This window comes from Cynocephalus volans, chromosome 6 (genome assembly GCF_027409185.1).
Source record: "Cynocephalus volans isolate mCynVol1 chromosome 6, mCynVol1.pri, whole genome shotgun sequence".
Classification (NCBI taxonomy): Eukaryota; Metazoa; Chordata; class Mammalia; order Dermoptera; family Cynocephalidae; genus Cynocephalus; species Cynocephalus volans.
Window position 1 is genome coordinate 3280613 of NC_084465.1, and position 24796 is coordinate 3305408.

A 24796-nucleotide genomic window follows, 5' to 3' on the forward strand; every position below is an offset into this window, starting at 1 on the left:
AAAAAAAAAAAAATGATGAAAACTTTGCATAAATTGCTTAGCACAAAGTTAATCATATAAAGCCAAGAATAAAAAGGCTCTAACAGCTATTATGTGACTTATCAGCTTCCCTAAAAGGGTCAGTCGGTATATTTTAATAAGACTAATTAAATACCTTAACAATGCCATTGAAAGAAACTTCACAAATCTTTCAATAAATTACAGTCTTCCTTTACAGCATGTTTTCATTTATTAATCTCACTTAAAATGCAAAGAACTATATAAGAAACCAATTGACACTTAAAAACACCTCTCAGTTCATTCTGACTAAATGGGTTAAACGCAAAGAAAAAAGACCACTAGTGACCCCTGACATAATTAAAATTACAACCCTCAATCACAATATGTTAATCCTCTTATTTCAGTATTCTCCATAGATTTTTTTCTTTCTTTCAGCTTGTGCCTTGCTTAAATAACTACATTCATTTGCCTAAAAGATACTTTTAAATTTATAGACACATTCTAAACATTTTGAAGAGGCATAATACTCAGTGCCAAGTACTAGGTTTTCATATGGGGGGGGGGGGGACCACCACATGGATTTAAATGCATTAAGAAAATGTTATTTGTGCAAGCAGTGAAAAAGCCCTCACTACAAGCTAAACACTTTTCTTTAGCAGAAAATACTGCTTTCGATGAACCTACTAAAGACTATTTACGCCATTTCTTAAAATGAAAAACCCTTTATCCTGCACCCTCGCTGTCCCATGCTCCTCCCCAAAAAACCTCACCAAATGACAGGCTCTACTACAATAAATTTTATGATTCAACTTACTGCATTTGGTTTTTTTTACTCAGTTTATTGAAGTGCAATTTCAATACTTAGGGAGGAGGTATAGCATAAAAATTAAGAGAATGAGCTTTAGACACAGACTGCTTTGGTTCCAATCCTACCTCCTGTACCCAGTTATGTGAACTTAAACAATTTAATCTAAGACTCAGCTTTCCAATCTGTAAAATGGAGAAAACAATGACCCCCCTTGCTTGGTAAGGTTGCTGAACACAAGCTCTGAGCAAAATTTGGGATATAATAACTACTTAATTTTTTTAAATTCAACACTGATCTTCAACAACATATAATCTAGGACGACTATTTCCTCATTCAAAAAAAGAACCAATTAAAAAAGCAAAGCAGGGGCCGAGCCCGTGGCGCACTCGGGAGAGTGCAGCACTGGGAGCGCAGAGATGCTCCCGCCGTGGGTTCGGATCCTATATAGGAATGGCCGGTGCACTCACTGGCTGAGTGCCGGTCACGAAAAAGACAAAAAAAAAAAAAAGCAAAGCAGTAGTATCAGCTACATCAGTCGCAAGCACAGTTTGTTTTAAAATTCTAATCTGTGAATACATTTATATGACCCCAATCCCACTCCCAGGCAGTTACTGACAATTTATGTTCACACAAAAACCTGTATGCAAATGTTTACAGCAACTTTAATAATCAGCCAAAGACTGGAAATAATCCACACGTCCATCTGGTGAATAGAAAAACTGCACTATGTTCACACACTGGAATACCACTCAGCAATAAAAAAGGACAAACTCCTGACAGGTGCAACAAAACACATGACTCTCCAACGCACCACAATACACAAAAGAAGCCAGGCTTCAAAGAGAACAAGCTGCATGATTCCATCTACGTGACAAAATTATAGGAACAGAAAACAAAACGTTCAGTGGTTGCCAGGAGCTGGGTAGGGAGAGGAGCAAGCCACAGGGGGCTGCGTGGACTCTTCGGGGTGACAGAATTGTTCTCTACCTTCACTATGATGATTACACAACTGTACACATTGGTCAGAATTCACAGGCCTGGACAACAAAAGAACTAGATTTTAAGTTAAAAAATTGTAACTTGGGGGGCTTTTTGATATTTTATAATAAAATAGGAACTCTCTCAAAGTTTACCTAAAAAATGTATCTGAACAGAACTATCTATGTATCTTTAAAGACCTCTGGTAAAATAAATATTAAAATGAAACAGAACAAGAGAAGACTGGTATGCTTTATATCACAGAGATTTTCTTGGCACACAGAGGAGTTCCAAGACTCTGACACTTTGTGTTATTGTCCAATACTTCATAAGCTAAATTATTAAATTGCATATGGGCAAATTGTAGTCAAGGTTTAAGTCTCTACATATGATGCTATGTATGAAGAGGATTTATTAAAGTGTTCATGTCAGTGTAAGAGTTTTATGTAGCCAAAAAGTAAACAAGATAGTTACTGCATACTTTGTAACACATGCTTTTTACAAAGTAGGTCAATGGCTCCAGCAGCTACTATACAAGAAACCAATTATATGATTTCAACAAGCATTCCCTGGCCATGGAGTTATCAGCGTGGACTTTAACCTGGCCCATCTCTATCAAACTCATTCAAAGCATGCTGACAGACCAGCAAGTCAAGCTACAGGGTTACTGAATTCGATAAACCACCTTCTTGAATAGCTGTTACCACAGTGCTTAGCTGCTCCTGTTATTGCTGCAGATGGGAATTCATTGATATGATTAAATTTGATGGTATGATAATGTATGGTAATCATGATTAATCAGAAACCCACTAGCAAGTGGAGGATGTTGGGTATCATGTCACCTGCATTTTAAACTGCATTCTCTCCTTGCAAGCCTGACAATGTTTGACAGCTGGAAGAATCTCCTACCCCGTTCGCCTGCTACTACTCACAGATTTGATAAGAGAAAATGCCCATCATTCCTTCTCTATTGTAAGTGCTAATAATTACAAGGCATTAAAGGTATGTTGTAAAACAGTAAGTGTTCAAAAGCAAGACTTTCTTTCCTGGATGGAATAAAGTCTAGATTCTCATCTGCAAGGGCTATAATCAGAAAGAAATATGATTTGATGCAGCAGTCTCATCAAACATGATTTGCATGAAATGGCGTATAAGACACATCCAGGAAGCATCGATCACCACCACCTGGTACCATGCTCCACAACGCAGTCCGAACTACCTGTGGTGTGCGGTAATGACAGAATAAACAACACAAATTTCATTTGCTGGGTCTTCCTAAGTAATAACTAATAACGTAATTGCTAAGAAGGCTAATTTAAACATTAAAGTATAGTAGTTTTTTTGAACACAATTTTCATTTTTAATGTAAACAAAGAGCACTAAGAAATTATTCAGCAGCCAAACATTTGGCATTTAACTGGCTAACTGACATATCATCATTTAATCAACACATCAATATGAAATCAAAGCACTAAATAGGTTTAAAAATATCCCAAGGTCAAGAATCTTTAAAATATGAGTTACATGGGATGTAACCATATTCTTAGAAACAGCAATTGCATTGGGGGGGCGGGGGGATTTGGTTGGCCAAATCTCAAGGCAACACTTCAAAATATTCCAATAATGTTTGTGTTACTTTTTTAAATAATGTTTGCAAACTTTAAAAATAAAAATCTTTGAGGACAATTACATGACAGGAAAATATACTCATGGATAAGGAAAGGACTTATAACTCTATATTTATGACAAAAACAAACAGTATAAAGCCTCTGTGAAAAGAGAAACCAGTAAGACTAATTAACTTGTTAAACAAAGAACATCGGAATTGAAAACAGAATTCAAACAGAAAGAGATAAAGTCTTTCTTTCAGAAAGTAAACTAGCCTTCCCTGCCCCATGTTCCTATAAAAAACACACACAAAAATGTCTTGTGCAATTACATTCAAAGGTCCTGGCATGAATGGATATGCTTCCAGCAAGTGGACTGCTAGATGGTAAGAGGCTGGACAGAAAGACTTCGCAGAGCAAAGAAGCCGAAATGGAGAAGTCATTCATATAGGACTTGCATAATCCCTAAGGATGTACGTTACTTCCTGCGCCAATCAGCTCCTGTAAGTGTATTCACTACTTAAATATCTGAGATACATGGAAGATTGTAAGATTAACTTTTTTTTTTCTTTTGGTGGCTGGTCAGTACTGGAAGATTAATATTCTGGTATGAAAATTCTTTCATTGACATGCTATCAGTTGAGATATACTTTAAACTTGCAAAAAAGACTCCTAACTTTCATTTGAAAAAAAAAAATGGTTACTGGGAATAAAAGCTGGAATGAGAAGAAACATTTCAGAGTTGAGCAATAACAGCTGTATCCCTAACTAAAATAAGGTACATGAATCTAGTTTTCAGACAGAGGTTCCTCAAACAAGGGAAGAGGGAAGAAAGCCCATCTGAGCGCAGACTAAAGTGATGAGAGAACTGACAGCTTAGGTGCCACGGGTTAAAGCAGTTTTTTCCAAAATGATCAAAAATAAAGATCCTTTTCTTATGACATTTATGACTTTGACATTCAAATCTGTTTTAAAAATTGTTTACTCAATTCTCTAAATATTAATTAACAGGAAATAAAAACATTAGTCTTTACATTAAGCATAGCCCAGGATACCATATTTTGGCCTAGGATTTGAATTTTTAAAAATAACTTTAGTAACAATTTTAAAACATTTTAGATAACTTCAAACACTAAAAAATAGTGTTTCATATTGGATTGCCTAGAGTTCTCTGTGATGTTTAATTTAAAAACTGGAGGCATTATCACCAGATTTCCAGAATTTTCTAAATTTCTAGAAAATTTCTACACATACTAGTTCTAAACTAAGTATTTCTAAAGTTTTTATAAAAATTGTCAAACAAAATTGACTTTTAAGAAAGTAAAGTTTATCACTGTTGGGGAAAAGAAGGAACACCTTAGCATGAATACCAAATGTATCCTAGATCCTTTAAAATTTAGAAATCTGCTGGCACTTTATCTATTGTCTGCCTTTTTTTCTCTTTAGTAACTGGGTCTAGAGTTGAAATCTTATATAGTTAAATACACATGACGTAATTCAGCTACACAAATTCACATATGCACGCCTGAAAACAACAAAAATTAGTAAAAAATACAAAAATTAAAATATACACCCCTTCTCTACTCATTCTATGTAGGGCTCCTAATAAGTGGCAAGATAACTCAATACTAAATTCCCGTGTACACTGAATCAGAAACTATATATTCATGCCGTCGGTGTACAAGGCTCATGACTTAGTCTGCACCACTGAGCACAATATGACTGGGACTCTGTGCAAAAGTGTTATCTACAGACATTACCAGATAATCACACAAACGCAAGTAAACTCACACTCTCACTAACATGAGGAAGCCACATATGTACTGTATAAAGCTTTGAACCTAACACTACCTATCCTAGGATTAATGGGAATTCACTGAAAGGGGTTTAGGCTGGGGAAAGACAAGATCACAATGAACCCAGCTTTCCTCAACTGCCAATTTCATGAAAACCGGTGCATAGATTTCTGAATTCAAATCTATTTTTGTGTACCAAGGAACTACACTGATGCAAACAGAACCTATAATAAATCTGAAATTTGGCTTCCTAACTTGAATTTTTCGTCAATTTGTGTGTGTGTGTGTGTGTGTGTGTGTGTGTGTGTGTGTGTGTGTGTGTGTGTGTGTGTGTGTGTGTGTGTGTGTGTGTACTTAGCCATTTTATAAAGCACAATTCAATTTAATGAACACTAATTGAAGGCCAACCACAGAAAAGTACTAGCACAGAAAGTAAAGGATAGATGGCTGTCCATAAGTACCAGGATAGAGCCTACAGAGCACATGGCCATCAATAACACATCTCCAAAGCACTTTAACCAGCCACAACAATACTGTGTTCATTATTTTACAATTTTACTCCAGTGAAAATTAGTTCAAGAGCATAAGTTTGGCTTTATTTAATTATGCTTAGTTCATCTTATAGTTTAGGGACTAGCACTATGCAGAGCACTTGGCAATAAAGTATACCCTCATTAAATGTTTACAAAATTAAACTTATATTCATAGTAGGCAAGTTTAATCTAGAAGTAGAAAAAGGAAAAATAATTTTACTCAACAAAGATCTGGCTTATAAATAAAAAGAGAGGAGAAAGACTAGAATTTATCTCCCTCCCCAACAATACCAGGGCACTTCAAAAAGTTTGTGAAAAAATGGAATTAAAAGATAATACAAAATCTCTCCATGAACTTTTGGAAGACCCCTCATAGATTGGTGAACTTTTTAATAACATAATACCTCTACTGTATTTTTAAAAAATAGATTCCACATTCGACTACTGTCTCTAAGGGAGACTGATAACAGAAATAAGTAGAACACTGCATTTTCTACACCACAAGTTCACTGTCACTTAAGCTTAAGCTACTGCATTTGAGGCTTAAAGAAAGATACAATACCTGTTAAACAGTGGTAAGTACCTGAGCTAAAGAGGATATCTCTCAAATTATATCATACGGGTAGCTAATTTCTAACCCAACTACTTCCTATCACCCACACACACTTCCCATCTCAAAAACAAAAAACATTACACCTTGCAGAAACTTTTCCAATTGCAGTTCAGCAATATTTGCCATCCTCAGAGCACTATATAACTTAAAAATACATTCAATTTCTCACAAAAATTTTCTCCTGTTATCCCCTCTTTTAACATCCTGAAAGTTTTATGAGGTTTTCTGGTATCAAATACAATCATATCTGCACAAATGAAAACTAAAAGTAAATGAAAATTCCAAGTGACTATTCTAATTTTATAGTAGTAAACATCTTTTTTTATAAACACATCAATTACATACAACATTGTTTTACATTTATTTCTTAAATTACAATTGCTTTTTCACATCAAATTGTATCCCTATAGTCCAAATAAAGCATGAAAACAAGTCCAATAATGATTTTAACAGAGATGTTCACGATCCTGAGAAAAAACAAGAAGTACTTAAAATGTTGGTGCTTTACAAATAGCAGGTAAACTACCTTAGAAGAAAAGTATCCAATGACTAAAACCATACATGCTTGGGTAATGCAATTAATAAAACAGCTTTTTAAACAAGTGCTTTCAATAGGGATTGGAACTCAATAAATGCCACTTAATTTTTTAAAAATAACTAATTTTTAGAATTTAGTAAGTAATCTACAGAAAAAAAAAAGCTAAATATAAAGAAATGACACCACAAAGAGCCAGCTTCGGAAACTATATAATTTATAAATGATAACTACAAATCAAGAAAGTTTCTAAAAAATACTCTAAACCTTAAATCCAATACTTACTTTATTTTTTGACTAATCACCTGATTATACACTCAGATCCTTCATTTAAACTTTTTGGCTAAATGCTAAAAATGCTATCTGCTGAAGTAAAAAAGCTAAACATTCAAATAGGCCATTTAGATATTTCCTGAAAATCAGATTATTTAGCCTAAATATAAGACTACCTCTGTTCAAATGGCATTAAAATTACATGGTCTGTTCCATTTTTTTCCACACTGTTTTTAAAAAGAATATGTACTCACTGGATTAATAAAACCATAAACAAACCATATATCAAATCAACCAAAAGTTCAAATAAAATAAAAGGTGTACATTTGAACAAACACAACTAGTTAATGAACATTTTTCTTCTAGCTAAAACATGTGAGAATGGATAAAATTATGAAAAATACAGGAAAGTGTGCATGTCTCTGCATGTACAAGTGAATGGCAGAAAGAGGAAGAGAGACTGTGTACTTTCTTTTAAAAATACTTAAACACCTTCATTTTAAAATGTAAACTAATGGCTCATTAAGACTTTGGAGGTTCTTTTGAAAAACAAACAGAAATCTCATTTTTATTCCCTAGAATTTCACACACAGACCCACATATACACAAATGCCCATGTGCCTGCATGCAGGGACACACACAACACACACACAGACACACAGTTCCTCTAATAAAGCAAGGCCCTTTCCCTCTTGACACAAGGAAATAATAAAATCAGAATTCATATTCTCTAAGATGAAAAGCATTCCACTCATGATCCTGATTCAACAATTTTACAGTTAAACAAAATTAATTCCACTCTCAAAAATCCATTGACCTTAAGCTTTTGACAAACATTTTCCACTGCAGAAATTATTGTCAATATTTACAAATCCTTCAGGTTATATTTGGCTGGACCCCCTTGAATGTGCTATATTACTATTTCTTAGGAAATGTGTGCTCATCCCTGTCAGAGCAGAAGCAGCAGCTGCTACTCACCGGGAATCTCTGGGGTCCCACGGCAGGTCTCGGCTGGCTTGGAACTGGCAGCAAGGGCACTGCGAGAAAACAACTTGCGTTACAAATACACTTTATCCACTGGAAAAGGAAGACAATATGGGAAGTGTAATATAAAACACATACTGGGTATATAGTACAGAGAATAATATATAATGTGTACACTTAAGCTAGAGCACTTAGTATTTTTAACAGTTCCATGAAAAGAAAGGGTAGAGCATAAGTTTTCTTTTCAGCACACAGCAGCACAGGCAATGCTGAAAGTGCGGTGGCGAATTAGTGCTCAGAATTAAACTATCTTGCAACAGAAGACAGTATTCCTCATATCTCGTTTGTTTCTCACATTCCTATCCAGGTTACTCGGGCTATCAAGCCCCAGTTACATTTTCCTACCTCGATCATATACAAATGTAAATCTTCTAAAATCATGAAAGAGAGAAAGGGAGGGAGGGAGGAAATGAGGCAGGGAAAGGAAAATAGACTCTGGAAACCGGAGAAAATGCTCACATACTGTTACAAAGGACTACTAAACAATCTACTATGCCAGTTTTAGTTCGTTTTTTGTTTTAAATGAGCAGAACTCCCATCAATCTACCAGAAGAACAAGAAATCAAACTATTTTTAAGTAGATATTTCAAAACAGGGAAGAAGCTAGATGTCAGTTTCACACATCGGGGCTAAATCCAGATGTGTGTTAGGACGTGATATACTGATCTTGATTGTGAAGAAAACTCATCACCTTCCACTAAAATGTGCTGCCAGATGCACCAAGAAAACTCTGATTGTCAGGTGTTGCAGGCTGAACTACATGCCCTGCCTCAACTTCACCCCAAACTGTATGTTGAAGCCCCAAGCCCCAGTACCTCAGAATGTGACATTTGGAGATAAGGTCTTTAAACAGGTAATTAAGATAAACTGAGGTCTTTAAGGTGGGACTTAATCCAACCTGACTAGTGTCCTTATAAGACAGGGAAATTTAGACACAGACTTGCACGCACACAGAAAGGGAAGATCATGTGAGGACCCAGGGAGAAGGTGGCCAATGACAAGCCAAGGAAAGAGGCCTCAGGAGAACCAGGCCTGCCCACACCTTGACCTCGGACTTGTAGGCTCCAGACCTGTGAGAAATAAATTCAGTCCGTGGTACTTGTTATGGCAGCCTTAGCAGACTGAGACACATCAGGTAAGGTTTGCAAGGTAGCATGTTTTAATTTAAGTTTCTGGTGAATGAGAAATATAGAAATGATACATCTTAATAGTCCACCAAAATTACTTCAAAAATAGAGTGGTAGGATGAGCTATTTTTAATTTACTATGATTACTCAAGGAATTCTGCACATCAGCCTCATAATTAACATCATACTTCCACAGGTTCAATTTAAAGTGATGGTCAATGCAAAGCTTGACTAAGAGAAGCTTACTTTTACAAAATGTAAAAATGGCAGAAATCTATCCCTCCCCTGAGAGACTAATCTAGTGAGTCAAAATTTCAAAATTAGAGAGGATCAATTTGCAAGACTTTAAGTAAAATGAAATCCACTCTCCCCAATTCCACACAGCTAGAAGTACATCAGTTATGTCTCTGAAGCAGAGAAAGAAAACACAAGAATATCTCTAACCTCAGAAGATTACAATGAAGGTGAGGAAGAAAAAACTTACACATTAAATAATATAAAGACAGGATTTTAAAAATTAAGTACCAAATATAAAACACCCAGATCTTCAAGAACTCTGTCACATGTACCACTCGTATTAACTTGGAATCTAAATGTCAATACCTATCAAATAATTCTAATACAATGAAAGGGTAAAAATGTTAAGCCTCTTTAACTTGGGGAATAACAGCAAGAAGTTGAGGTGAGACCTCTGGGAAGAAATCTAATTATAATGAATGGATTGCTCACACAGAAGCCTCTGATGAGCTGGTTATTTCCATAAAGTGTAAGCCTTTTTTCTCCTTTAAAAAAAAAAAAGATACATAAAGTGTGTAAAAAAACAACAAAAGAGAAGAGAAAAAGAATAACAGCTGACTAAAGAGAGTATCTGAGAACAGGTGTGACCAGAGCAGATCAGACAGTGGTCCAGCCCAGAAAGAAGCCTTGGTCAGAATGTCCGGGTGACTGCAAACTGCCCACGCCCGGGCCCTGTGAGCAGCTGGCTTTGGAAGCAGGAAGACAAGGCTACCCAACTGCCTCCTTGCACCACTATGGGCAGAAGAGAATTTAAATCTCGTAATATGAGAGAACAGTCTAGTTGAACCTTGAATTTGAATATCTGATATTTAATATTTATATCCTTGTTGTCCCATGTATTTAATGGACTAACATAAATTTTCAATTCATTACAATAATTATCGTAGTAAAAATATGGAAAACAAGTTGAATTTCCATCAAAACTGGTTAAATAAATCATAACATAATGGAATGTTCTTCTTCCTCAAAAAGAAACTGTGCCATCAGGAAAAGATGACTATATATTGTTAATTTTTTTTACAAAAAGATTTTTAAATGTACTTTTATTCACATAAGTCTCTAAGAACCGCTGGTTTAATCTATATATCTTACATGTACAGAAGACATGTTGATGGCCTCACTCTAAAAAATGTAGATTTCTATGTAAGCTCACTCATTTATGAGTGGATAAACAACTGCCTCAAAAGTGCTACGTATCTGCATCCAGCAAGGATGATTTTTACTCTCCCTGCATCAGTGCACCTCTGAAGATCAAAGGTGAGTTAAAGAGAAGGAACATGAAGCACTGAAGTGCCTGGCTTCTAGGAGAAAAAAAATTTAGCTGGTTCTAAGAGTTTAAAACTTTTGTCAGAAAGCTGACCTTGTAATTAATGAATCATGCATGACCTTTGGGGTGCAAAGCCTGCATTCTTTACCTATTAAGACTGTTGACTTTTGGCAAGGGACACCATTTTCATGCCCAGAAGATATCTCAGGGTTTCTTTATAGATTTGCCACTCTGTAGTTGTAATACTATTTTATTTTTGTTAGAAAATCTGTGCATTTTACCAACTGCCTGTTTTCCACTGAATTTTACAGGGAAATAACACAACAATAGCAGATGCTGGGTAAGTAAATTATTCTGACAAATTAGATTTACTACAGTTCCAGTTAAGGGAAACAACGTAGATAAAATGCAAAGATTATTTTAATGAGCACCATCCTTCCCCCACTCCCTCACAGCTACTAAATGAGACATAGGCATCATGCTGGCCCGTGATGCACGTACACTGCCTGCCCTTCGGATGCTCAGAGCCATGCATGAGGACGAGGGTCATGAGTTATTCTAACACAGGTGGGAAGAGCTGTGACGCACATGGGGACACACAGTGGAATGAGTTACGTTAGCTCCTCCTTGGGAAGGAGGACCCAGAGGAGCTGATCACGCTTTATAACCTCCTATTTCTCTGCCATGCCAAATGGCCTGCTGTCAAACAAAAGCAGTCTCCTGATGGTAACCCACACAGTCAACAGGGGTCCATAACGTCCTACCCAGGGCCACCATCACAGCCTGCTGCTCCAAGCCCACAGGATAACCTCATGATGCTTCTGACCTGAGCATGTCGGTATGGAACAGTCCCAGGCTCCAGGCCACTGGACATCATCCACAAGTCCTGTCTTAGGCTTCTCCTAACTTCTGAAATGTATCCCCCACACTCTTTGGAATCCCAAGTTCACCACCAGCAGAATCTATGACATCCTTCAGTCCCTCCACCTTCTTGCTCTAATGCAAACTAGACTCTCCCCTGAGGCCCTGCTAAGTGGCAGCTTCTTGCAGGGTCTGGAGGTCGGGTGGGCTCCTTCTTGATCTCACCACTGTGTGTAGACTCCACCCTGAACCTCATGTCATCAAATGACATCCCCACCATTCACTGCACCCCTGGTGTCTCAGGGAACTCAACTTCTGCTTCACTGCTGCCATCTTGCGTGCTCATCCAGGCAGTGTCTCGGCTCTTTGAACAGATACAGAGAGGGTCCTTCCAGTGCCCTGCCTCTCAGGTCCATGCTACCTCAGCTGCCAGTCTTTATGGCCATTACATCATCGACTGCCACCTTGCTTTCCACTGTCTCCACACAGCCCACTTCTTAGCACTACTTTCTATCTTTCCACCTCACTCCTCCTGCCAGGACCCTGATGCAAACACTCACTAAGCTCTGCAAAACTCTGCGATCCCCTCCTGTACACTCTCTCCTCCCCCTGCACCTACTGCACCCTCCGTACCCTCCAGAGCTCACCACCGTATGCACCGCCTGCCGTCCAGGGCATTGTTAAGCACAGCCCTGGTAAACCCAGCTGTCTATTCCACACCCAACACAGGACTCTTCTCCTCCCCTAGAGGACTTCCTAACTTCCCTCCTCAGGCCTTGACACATCCTCCTACCTCACTGCCCTTGGCTGTGTGCTGCTTGCTGAAGCAATCAGGAAAGAACTTCAGACTCCTTGACCTCCCCAGCCCCCTATACTCAAGTCCCAGCACGCCTGCCTCTGTGCACACGGTCCTAGCCAGACAAGGCTCCTGTCTCACCTACATCAGTGTTTTTTTTCCCTTCTCAACTAGTTTTTTTCTGTAAGCGTACAATGTTACTTTTCCCCATCTTAAAATAAAAAACTTTCTCTCAAGCCCACTTCCTCCCATCAATTATCACAACTAGTTTTTTCTGTAAGCATACAATGTTACTTTTCCCCATCTTAAAATAAAAAACTTTCTCTCAAGCCCACTTCCTCCCATCAATTATCACCTAACTTCTGTTTCAGCAAAGCACTGTCAAAGCTGGTCACACAATGACCTCCAGTTCTGCGCCCCATCTCAGTCAGGCCTGTACTTCCCCACTCCACTTCAAAGCCCTCCCATCAAACCCCTAAAACCTCCCTACCCCTAAGGGCAGTCTGCACCCCACTGACCCGTCAGTGGTGGGCCCCACCCGCCCCGTGGCCACCGCTTCCTTCCTCCATCCTCGCCCACTACACTCGTTCCTCCTCCCAGCTCCTCTGCCAGGCTCTCCTCTTGCCCCCACCTCTCATGTCGAGTCCTTGGTCCCCACACACCAACATCCCAACTCCAGGGCCTCTTACTTGGGTGCAGGCTCCAGATCCACCTACATGCCAACAGTTGTCCAGTTTGTACCTTGAGTTTGGACCCTTCATCTGAACTCTTCAGTTGTCTACTAGACACCTCCACAGGCACGTGCAGTTGGTAACTCAAATTTAACACACCCAGAACAGAATTTTTGGTCTCCCCGCCACCTCGTGGCAACTCCACCCCTCCAAGCACTCGGGCCCCCCTGGAGCTGTAGTGCCTTCTCTCTCCCCACCCCCATCATCCCATCCATCAGCAAACCCTACTGGCTCCCTCTTCCCACTCCATCCAGCATCTGAGCATGCCTCACCACCTGCTATCATGCTGATCTGAGCCTCTAGCGCCTGCACCCTGGACTCCTGGAGTCACCTCCTCGCTAGACACACAATTCCACCCTTGCCACCCTACAGCCCCCTCTAGAACAACAGCAAGTTGATCCTTGTAAAACATACACCATGTCGTGTCACTCCTCTGCTCAAGCCCCCCTGGTCACTGCCCATTTTGCTCAGAGTAAAAGCTAAAGTCCTTGGGATGGCTCAGAGGCCCCATGTGACCTGGGTGCTAAATTTCTTCTCTGCTTTTATGACCCCACTCAAGTCACGCTGGTCTCCTTTGGGTCACTCAACATGCAGGCATGGTCTCACCCTGAGTAAGCCCCTCCGCACTTGCTCATCCCTCTGCCTGCAGCCTCCTTCCCTGGAACAGTCACAATGCTCACTTCCTAGTGTCCTTCAATCTCAACTGCTCAGGGAAGCCCACCCTGATCATCCTATTTAAGACATTAGCCCTTCCCCCTATTCGTGCCCCTTCCCCCCTATTCTGCTCTATTTCTTTCACTGCATTTTCACCTTCTAACATGCCACATAAAATCCTTATTTATTAGGTTTATTGCTTATTGACTGTCTTTCTGCTAGAAAGTGAGAGCATGACTGTAGAGTGCTTTGTCTGTTCTGTTCACCAATATAACACAAATGCCAGGGATAGAGTAGTATCTCAATAAACATGTTTCTTTAATAAAACCAGCAGTAATTCCACTGCAATTAACAATTAAAGGATGGGTTTGTCCCTCCCTACCAGCTGACATTGGAAACAAAGGGGGACACGCTGAATGGAACCCAAGAGGGACACTTGCTACAGCAAGCGTTCTCACCATGAGACTGATGAAGTGCCACAGCTCAGACCTCAGTGATTGCCTCCAACATGTTCCTCACACTGAGTGTGCTCTCTCAGTCCCTTCCCCTCAGTCATAGAGTAAGAGACACACATTTTTAAACAAATGAACTTGGCCCATCGAGCTAAAATGTGTCTACGCAAAGGAGGAAGGAGCCGAGGAACACAATTCACCCTCACAAGCTTGAACATGGAAACTACTTGCCACAGTAATGGCTCCAGTGAAACTGGTGAACGCGTTTAGAGGCAAAGGAACCTGAAACATCACCACAGTAGAAGAAAACACATACCTTGAACAGGAGTGACCACCGTCCCTTTGAAGTGTGGATTGATATGGATGTTCTTAGGCTGCTGAGGTGTCACGGGTGGAGGGGTCATCATTATTCTCGGGGTCTCTATCTGGGGAGGCATGTGCATCCCCTGAGGCGGGGAGGGGTGGTGCGGGTGCTGCAAGGGGAGCAGAGGCTGCAGCTGCTGCTGCTGGAACAAACTTCTGATCGGCTGCTGCTGAGGAGGGGGCGGCGGCGGTGGAGGGGGAGGCTGTGGCTGTGGCGGAGGAATTAATCTTGGAGAATGAGTCTAAAAATCACAAAAAACATCCACAGAAATAAACATTCAGAAGAAAAGTAAAAGAATGCTTTTACACATTCACATTTATTAAACTTCAAAGGTTTCAATTTAAGAAATAAGTTTATCTTAGCAACTCGTATAGAAACAGCAGGATACATAGGCCATTCCGCCTATTCACAGTGTAGGCTATGGTCTCACAACCGAGTCAACCTCAAGGCAAGGAGGAAAAATGGCAGCCTCAAAACACCCAGCATGTATTTTGAAAGAAAAAAGTTCAGTTCAGCAAACAGCACTGCCTACAACGAGCAAAGCCCTGCACTGGGGACAAAAAAGGAACCCACACCCCTGGTCCTCCTCCAGGACACCTGGTGAGGCAGATGGGAACATGCATGAGGAACCTGCCACAGAAAAGAAATGTCAGAAAAGGACAGGGCTGAAGAGATATTAACTTCATTAGGGGATGGGAGGAAGCATCTTTGAGAAGGTGGCGACCAATGGAGGAAGAGGAGAGACATGCCGTGCAGAATAAGCAGCAGAATAACCGGAAAGAGGCAGAGGCAGGAAAGACCAACCTGTTTGGTAAATTAGGAGGAAACCAGGACGGCTGCAGCCACAGAGAAAGAGAAGGAAAGAAGGCGAGAGTGTGAAAATCACACAGGAGTGGTCAAACCAGCAACAGCACCAGTTGCCATGTGCTAAGCCCTGCCCACATTTTAAGTGCCTGTTGTAAAGTCAGTAAAGAAAGTAATTGACCTAGTTCACAACAATCCTATGAAGTAGGTGCTATTTATTAACCTCCTTTTACAAGATCTAAGTAGCTGGTAAGCAGAAGAGCTGGAACTGGAATTCAGACAATCAGATTCCACAAGTTTTGCTTTTAACCACTAATCAAACTGGCCACATAGCTAATTAGCAGTAGAACACTACGTCTAATTCAACATGCTGCTTTCCCTGGGATGCTGCCAAATTACAGAGGTCCTTTGAATTCCACGTAAACCATCCATTATTAGGCCATACACGTACAATGTGTATAATGAATCACTGATGATCTCTTTGGTAGGAAGATGATCACAGTGTGTGAGATGGAACCGAGTAAAGAAGACAGAAGAGAGACCATATACTTAATAGGCTGTGGCAAGGACTGAATGAAAGAAATGGCCAAGGTCTGACAAAGAGCAAGAAGAAATTCCAGAAGAAGAATGAGTAGAATTTCAAAACTAAATTGTATCTATCTTGCCCCCTCGGGGAGGACTTTTCCAAAGATTCCAGTACCAGTTGAAACCTGCTGCCATACACGCTCCCAGAATGCAGCATGTTCCCTTCTCTAACTCATCACATTTGGAAAGTGCACACCTGCAGTGAGAGTGGGGATCTTATCTATCTTATGCAACACTGTATTCCCATGGAGAGCACATTAACTGACAATGGGACATGCAACTTAAATTTTATTAAACTGGGAATGACCACAATGCATGGTCATTAATTCAAGAGCATAATGAAGTTTTGAGGGAAAGATCAGGTGTTGTTTTAAACAAGTGAAGACTGGGGCCTGCAAAACATCCATGTGGAGAGGTATAGGGACAGTTGGCAAATGGAGAAACCAGAACTGGAAAGAGGTTAGGCCGGAAACTAAGACTCACACAGACATGGCAGGTGATGGGAAGGACAATGCTGCCGAGTGAGAATGCTGACTTAAAAAATGACTAAGAACAAAACCCTGAGAAACAATGCAATTAAAGAAAAAGGGATTTCAAAGAAATAAGTATTTAAGATGATGGATATGTTAATTAGCTTGATATAATCATTCCACAATGTATACATACATCATATCATCACACTGTACCTCATAAACACATGCAATTATTTGTCAATTAAAAAATAAAAATTTAAATAAGGAAGGAAGAGAAAGATCAAAGGAGAAAAAGAAGGAATGATTCTAGAAGATAAGAGAGTACACCCAAAATCTCATTCACCCAAAAAGGAGTGGCTCAGAAAAAAAAAAAAAAGATAATCAATAATGCCCCAGAACATAGTCCAGAAGTACAAGAGGTGAGAGAAGGCAAGGTGGCAACTCTGAGAGCACTGTTCAGGAGTGAAAAGAACGAAATCCAGGAAGCAGAGGACTGAGCAAATGGGCAGAAGCACAGACATGAGCTAAAAATCTTCTTTCCAGAACTTTGGAGGGTGAACAGTCAAGGAGACAGCACAACTCTATGCTGGGGAGTGAAAAGATCAAGGGTGCTGGTGACATGGGAGGAAATACAGTAGGGGACGAGGATAAGTTCACTTCAGAAACCCCTGATCTTTTCAGTAAACTGGCAATTTTAATATACCACCGACTAGCAAAGATTACAGTCCAAAGCTGCATCAGACTTAGGCCAGCTGTCTGGTTTATTCCCAGTTCATAGTGAGCTCTAACAGTCCAGATCAGTCACACTAGAACCCAGAGATACATCATCATCAGGTCTCCTAAACTTCTGGGACATTTTCTACAGCATTCAAATTCTCTCGGTTCGGCCTCTCTGAAGGAGGTAGGCAATGCATGTCCTTCCTCCCTTTGTGGATAAGAAAACAGGCAGTTCAGTAACTTCTCCAAAATCATGGAGACACAATTATGCAAATACTGGTCTTATGTGTAGTTTCCCCCCAGGAGGCCAAAATAACTGACTCGGCTGTTCAATATTTGACAAGTGTGGGCTTGGGTGGGAATAGAGGACAGGAAAGGGGAAAAAAACTTAAAGGTCCAACTTTTTTGCTATTAGTGATTTTTAAGAACAAAACAGTTGCATGAGCAAACAGCAGTTACTAACATCATCAAATTCTGTATGCTGTAATCAACCTACCTGCTCCTTTCCCCTACTTTACAAACAAATTACAATTCTCATGCTCAAACCAAAAATCATCTTTCTACTTTATTTCACAAATGAATATCTCCTAAAATACATTTCTACAGAAGCAAAGTGTGGTTTTCCCCAAAATTCAGATAAAAATATGAGACATGGACACATATTCGTACTAAATAAATAAAGATTGACTTCTGAAGGAAAAAGCTATAAAACCCTAAAGCTTAACTGAAAGAACAACAACAAAAACAACACTACAATTCCTGTCTTTGCTTCTGAGATTTCCCATCTTTGAGATACAGAGGAAATTCTAATTAAGTTGAAATTATATGATTTATTCCTAAATTATGAAAAATTTTTAGGAATAGGACATGGTAATTACTGTAAGAGAAACTGCTATTTAAGGAAAAACCTATGGTAAACAGTGCAAAGGAAAACTGTTTTTATAAAAATAAACAACTGCCTATATTTTATACGTACTACGTTCAGCATTTTCAACACAGTGTGCTTAGGAGAAGCGCCTATCTAGAAGCAGAAGATAACAGAAAGGCTCCACTGCCGTTCTTGTCATTCGAGGACATCAGATCTCTCACTAATTCTTCCTTTGGAAGTAGCTGTTGTATAGGATTATTTTTTACTGACAGATTACTGGAGAACTGAATTTCTAAGACTACATATGAAATCACATTATAAACTATAAAACAGAAACTTTAGCCATTACTTCTACTACTAAACTTTAATTATTCACACAAAGGAGAGAGAAACATAAAATATGGTACCCACAAAAGCATGCATTCGTTTGTTCTATCACAACAGAATCATAAACATTACCACGACAGGAGGCTGCGTGGGAAGCAGAGCAGGTCTGTGATCCTTCATTCTTGCCCTCTCACTGCTCTCTCTCCTCTGGTCTCCCATTCCACGGCACATGAGAGAGCCTCCTCTCCGTCCTCCCCGCCTGGAGCCATAGCGCCCCTGTTTATGCTGGCGCTCTCTTTCTTCAAATTCAAGCAATGCAGCTTTGGCTTCTGCTGAAAGCTCTATTTGAAAAGATGCACATGTGTTAGATACCTTCAAATGGCCCAAACTAGATTTATAGGGAGAAAACAGGAACGAAATATGTGACAATGGAATTCTGGAACGACAAGTGCTTCACTCACAATAAATACTAAACAGTAGCAAGTATGATACAATTGGCAATACCACAACCCATTAGTCAAATAATTAAAGGTAATTTCACAAAGAATGGAAAACTCATTTAACACTATTTCAAGTTTTCATATTTATTAAAAAAATTTTTTTTCCACTGTGAAGACCTCTATCCATGCAGTCTTCTTTAACAGTAAAGACAGGCTTTCCTTTGTAATAAAATACAAATATCGCCTATAAATTTTACAGTATTTTCAACTGAGACCACTAAAATGTGTTAAGTGAAGCTAAAAAAGAAGGGGCTGAAGTTAAATACAACCAGTGCCCTTAAATGGCTAAACGTTCTGCAATCAATTCCTCTTTCACTGGTATATGGCACTGGTCAGGAGCTGTCTCCACCAGTCCTACACTAGTATGATCTTATTGAAGCCAGAAGAAATATTATTATGCAATGGCACACAGACTCAAAAGGACAAATTCCCAATCCTTCTGATATAAAAACAAAACTATTATTAAATTCACTCTTAAATCAAATAATTAAGGGTATTTCATAAAGAATGGAAAACTCGTTTAACACTATTTCATTTCAAATTTTATAAAAACTTTCCACTGTGAAGACAACTTCTATCCGTGCAGTCTGATATGAAAGCCATATCAAATGACAGCAAAGTCACATTAAAAACGTCATTAATACAAACATCTGTGGAGCATCCAGTAGCTGCTCACCTCTGTGCCAATGCTTTAGGAATACAAAAAACATGAGCTCTGGCCCTAAGAAACTTCAGACGGCATACTCTCCTAAGGGGGAAAGAAACACCTTATCCAAACATGATCCCTTTATTTTATAGGAATATCTAAATTGTGACAATAGATCTTACATTAATAAATGCATATTTTCCAAACTGTCACTGAATGCTGAAAAGCCTTCTCACACTTTCTTCCTCAGTGAAGGGTAAATTTTAAATACTACCAGAGTCTACCCCACACCTTGGATACCATCATCTCTGAACTCTTCCAAAATCTCTAAATAAGCCACATTTCATTTTCTTGAAATTGTTTCTGTGGTATTCCCCTCCCCTTCAAATGAATCTAGACCCCATTTGAAAGAAAATTTAATCTCCTTCTAACCAGCACAGACTTTTATTCTAATCTTGACTACATGATTGGTTCACACACACATTTTATGCAGTGAATCAGCAATTATTTTTCTAGTGGTTCTGAGTGTCAAGATTAATTTCACTATCCTCAGTAATAAAATGGTTTCAAATGACATCTTTAATCAGTAACTAAAAATGCTTTCCTCCAATTGAGACAAGCTGTCACAAAAGGTCACCAAAATATGACAGGATGGAAATTACATTTGTAACTTCAACTGAAATGTTAATTTCCCTTTAAGTGTTTTCTGAACTATGTCCAGATTCTAAAGTAAAGAGATATAGCTCAATGTAACAAAGTTTTACAGTGTATTATCTCTTTCTAAAATGTTATGAAAAACATATTTGCATGCAAATAATTTTATAATAGTTAGAAATGGATATTTATAGAATATAAAATTTGTTTGGCAAAATAAAAATAACAAACAATAGCCTGGGATTGTCTTACAAAATAACTAAATCAAGAAATGTTTAAAAACTGTGTACATACAAGGACCATAGTATAAAACTAGCACAGTATGCTACTGCTGACACTAACAATCTTGAACTGTTTATCACTAGATAAAAATGTTTTTCTCATAGAACCTTTGCCTAAAATAAAATTGACTAAGGATATTATTTCAAGAGAACATTATGTGGGTATAAAAAGCAGGTTCTTTAGGCTAAAGCAATAAAAAGTAAGTTAACATATTATATACATGCCAACAAACTTAGAATAACACAAAATCTAGAAGCCTACCCATAGGTAATGAATTAAAAAGCCTAACTAAAGTAAATTCAGTTTTTCATTTTTGGCTTGAACTGCTTTCAAAGACAATCTGAGGACCACTTCCTAAAGCAAAAGAAGAGACAACTCTGAACTTCTGGGGCTGACACTTGAAGGAAACTGATCAATGCCGCCCCACTTTTAAAGATGGCTATTGACATTTTCATTCAAAATAAATCATTCCCTTATGCATGTATATTCTAGTAACCCTGTTCAACTGGGTTCCATGAGAGAACTAAACACTTAAATTCTACAGCATCCTCTGTATGTAATGAATTAATTTATCTCCTAAGTATGTAGTTTTGTACTATCATTGAGAAAACTAAGAAAACAGTCACCCAAATATTCTTCTGTAAGGTTTAATTTCCGGAATCCTGGTTGAGGAAAAGCAGCTAACCGATTAAGATCTTAACCTAAATGAAAGCCCAAAATTCTACTTCTAATCCAGTATGAATTCAAAATACAAGCCAACAAACCAACAATATGCATTAGGTTCCTTAACTGTCGAGGCTGCCATATACATAAATCAGTGTTTTCCATATTTTAGAATGACATGATGTATATGAATGTGAAAAAAAGACTAAAAGTGAACAAAACTCCCTTCTAGATTTTGAAGAGAATTCACTATTTCACATGATAACTTTCAGGGTCAAAAATGGCAGGGCACCACAGCATTTTTGATTCTTCTTTTCAAAGAACGGAGTGTTCTCAACATTAATCAATGATATCACAAAAAAAGTTTATTTAAAATAAATGTTAAAAGACATCATTTGCCAAAAAATACATATGATAAGAGACAACATATGTACTCTAGTAACAAGATACTTTAATACTATTAAAAGAGTAGGCAAACAGCTTTATACAATCAAATAAATGCAATTATTTCTGTACAGAACCTGAAACTGATATTTTCGATCATAAGGAATACACAAATAAACTAATAGGTAAAAATTTACATAAATTTCTAGTTTACCAAATATTGTTGTATCCTCTCTTTTTCGATAAATATATTCCTCATACGTAAAATTAATCCTTTGTTTGTGAGGAGGTTTTTTGTTTCTTTTTTTTTTTGTCTTTTTGTGACGGTAAGGGGATTGCAAACCTTGGCTTGGTATCGCCCGCACCGCGCTCAGCCAGTAAGCGCACCGGCCATTCCTATATAGGATCCGAACCCGCAGGCGGGAGCGCCGCTGCGCTCCCAAGCGCTGCACTCTCCCAAGTGCGCCACGGGGCCGGCCCTTGTGAGGAGGTTTTAAAGGTAATAGAGCTCACTGTTTTAGGAAACCAATCTCCTAATGAACCAAACCACCCCCCCCCCTTTTTTTTTTAGAAGTAAGCCTGACTGTGCAGTTACTGGAAAACTCATGTTTCCAAACACTACCCTTTCTTCAGTCAGGGCTCACAGATGCAGAACAGTAAAAGGCACCTGTAAGCACCACTTTCACCTGCTCTCTTATCTAGCCAAACAAACACATTCCACACAAATGCATTCAAATCCTTAAAATGTTTAAAAGAATGGTAGGTGTTCAAATTGTTTATGCTCATAGCCACTCTGCCTCTAAAGGCCCCAGGCCCTCTGCCCCCATATTCAAAGGGGGAGACTTGCCCACCATGAACCAGCCCTTCCAGCCTCTTGTCCCAGGATTAAATGACTATAAAGCTGCCAGATGCTTTGAGGGGGGGGGGAGGGGAGATTCAATGCAAGTTCTTGGAATAAAAGAAAGTATAAAAGACCCTGGAAAGAAATGAGGCAAAGATCCTGAAAAGAAAAGGATGCAGGAATGAAACAAGAATTATGAACACAGCCAAGCTAGACAACATTTCAGAACAAGGACCTTATTGGTATTTGCATGGAGGTAAGATGAACAGGGATGAGATGACCACAGCTGGAGACCAGGGGAGTGAGCAAAGGCAGAGAAGCACCATAGGTCGGGGGAGGATAGCACATCAGAGGGAAGGTGATGTGTGAGCTCCACTGTGTCCCCACAGGGAGCTGACTGAAGAGGGGAAAGGCCCCCATTTACAATGTGGCTGTAAAGTGATTTAATGTTCTTAGAACGCCTAGCTACCCATGGGAGCTCTGTCACCATGCTTTTATTTTATACATCAGATTTTAAATTTATGCAACCAAAGCCACAGTCCAGATAAGAGACCCAAGATAAAGAAGCAGAAAAGTGATGACTCGCTACCCCTGATCCTGTCACTCCAGCCCCACCCTACTACCCAGGAAGGCACCTACACCTCAGCCCACGCCCTTGGTGTTCAGCCAGGGTTGGAGATCTTTCCCGTTTATCCTATCCCAAAACCCAAGACTGAGATGTCTTTGCTTAAGTAAGTTTGTTCTGTAATGTTACCAACTCCTCCTGTTGAAGTACTTCATTTTTTTCCCATCCTCCTATTTTAAGACCTTTTTGCTCCATCTCCTTTTCCCAAGGCCAGTGTCAAACCCTATTTCATAGAAATTTATGATTTTTCTAAGAAACTTGGTTCAGATTAACTGGCAACTTTATACCATAACTTGAGAAAAGTCTAGGGAAATCTCGGGCCAAAAGGTAGAAAAGAAGAAAACTGAAGGGGGAAGAAGGGGAGGATTCTAGAAGAATCTCTCCATAAATCCTGCTTAGTAAAGTAACATGGTAACACTGGCTCACTACTGTTAACTTGTGCATCTTAGGAGCTTAGTGTCCTCCTCTAGAATTTGTATCTGTCACTTAATGATGCAAGCTCATGTTCTGGACTAAAAACAACTGTAAATAATGGTTTTAAGAAGTAATGAGAGTAGTAATGAGAGCTACATCTTGATTTTTGTCTAGACCACAACCAAAAGGCAGGTATAGCTCCTCTTCCTTCCACCCTCTCATCCTCCTCCTTAGAAGAAGGACAATATCCTGTTGGTTCTGCAAGTATGTGTTCCAGAGCAGCATCACCTGGGAACTCATTAGAAATGCAACTTTCTTGGGCTTCACCCTAGATCTAATGAATCAGAGACACTGCGAGTGGGGCCAGAAATGTTTTCACAAGCCCTCTGGGTGATACCAATGCTCACCCAAATTTGAGAACCACTGCTTTATTCTCTGCAACAGACACTGGAGAAGACTGTCGGAGTATAAAGAGGGGCAGGGCCACTGGACAAATCTTCCGGTTAACTATATCTTTTAACAGCAGAATGATATTCAGTTAACTTGAACATCCTTATTAAATTTGCTCAGAATGATATTCAATTAATTATTTCTATAAATAAGTTGGTTTGTCTCATTAAACACTGAGAGGAATAGCAGAAAACACAAAAAATATGGCTATGAGGACACTGACAGGTACAAAATAAAACCAGCCTGGTCTAGAATCACCCCTGCAAATCTCAGGTCAATGGTCCTGCAGCTGCCATCCCCACACCACCTCCTCAGGACCAACCAGGAATGAATGTTAGGTACTAGAGTAGCTCTAGGCCACAGACTCCAAAAGAAAAACTATTTAAAAAATAAACAATCTTAAATATTTTATTCAAACATTTTTAATCCAAAAACAACAGGCATTTTATAGAGTGACTTTTACAGCACCATGACTCAGCGCTGACCTCACGCAGACCACCCACCCTCTGGATGACATCCACAACCACCTAGTCAGCTTTTCCCATTTGATTAATCGTAACACTACGGAGAAAGTTGAAATGGGAGTGAAGAAGGATGGGAGACAGGCAAAAAAAGTTACCCAAAGTTTCTGGAATGTTCCTTCTCTCTCTAGTTACATCTGAGAGCCTAATAATTGTTCCTTCTTTCCTTTCAGTTTTGAAACGTAATCGTCCAGATTCTTCATCATCATCATCTTCTTCATCTGATTCTTCTTTTATGTCCTTCTGGAGTTCCAAAGTGTCCATACCTCCCTACATTGCAGACATACAAAGCAAAAAGGGAGGGAG

General features: G+C 39.1%; 1 protein-coding gene across 2 annotated transcripts in view; it reads right to left on the reverse strand.

The window, feature by feature from the left end:
- RBM33 (RNA binding motif protein 33) overlaps positions 1 to 24796 on the reverse strand; it is a 118993-nt gene that overhangs the window by 43826 nt on the left and 50371 nt on the right. For both annotated transcript variants that reach the window (XM_063099613.1, XM_063099612.1), the window contains exons 6-9: positions 24589 to 24760; positions 18643 to 18851; positions 14689 to 14977; positions 8122 to 8180 (exon numbers count right to left, since the gene is read on the reverse strand). In XM_063099613.1, the coding sequence (XP_062955683.1) occupies positions 8122 to 8180; positions 14689 to 14977; positions 18643 to 18851; positions 24589 to 24760 (729 nt within the window). The remainder of the gene's footprint in view (positions 1 to 8121; positions 8181 to 14688; positions 14978 to 18642; positions 18852 to 24588; positions 24761 to 24796) is intronic.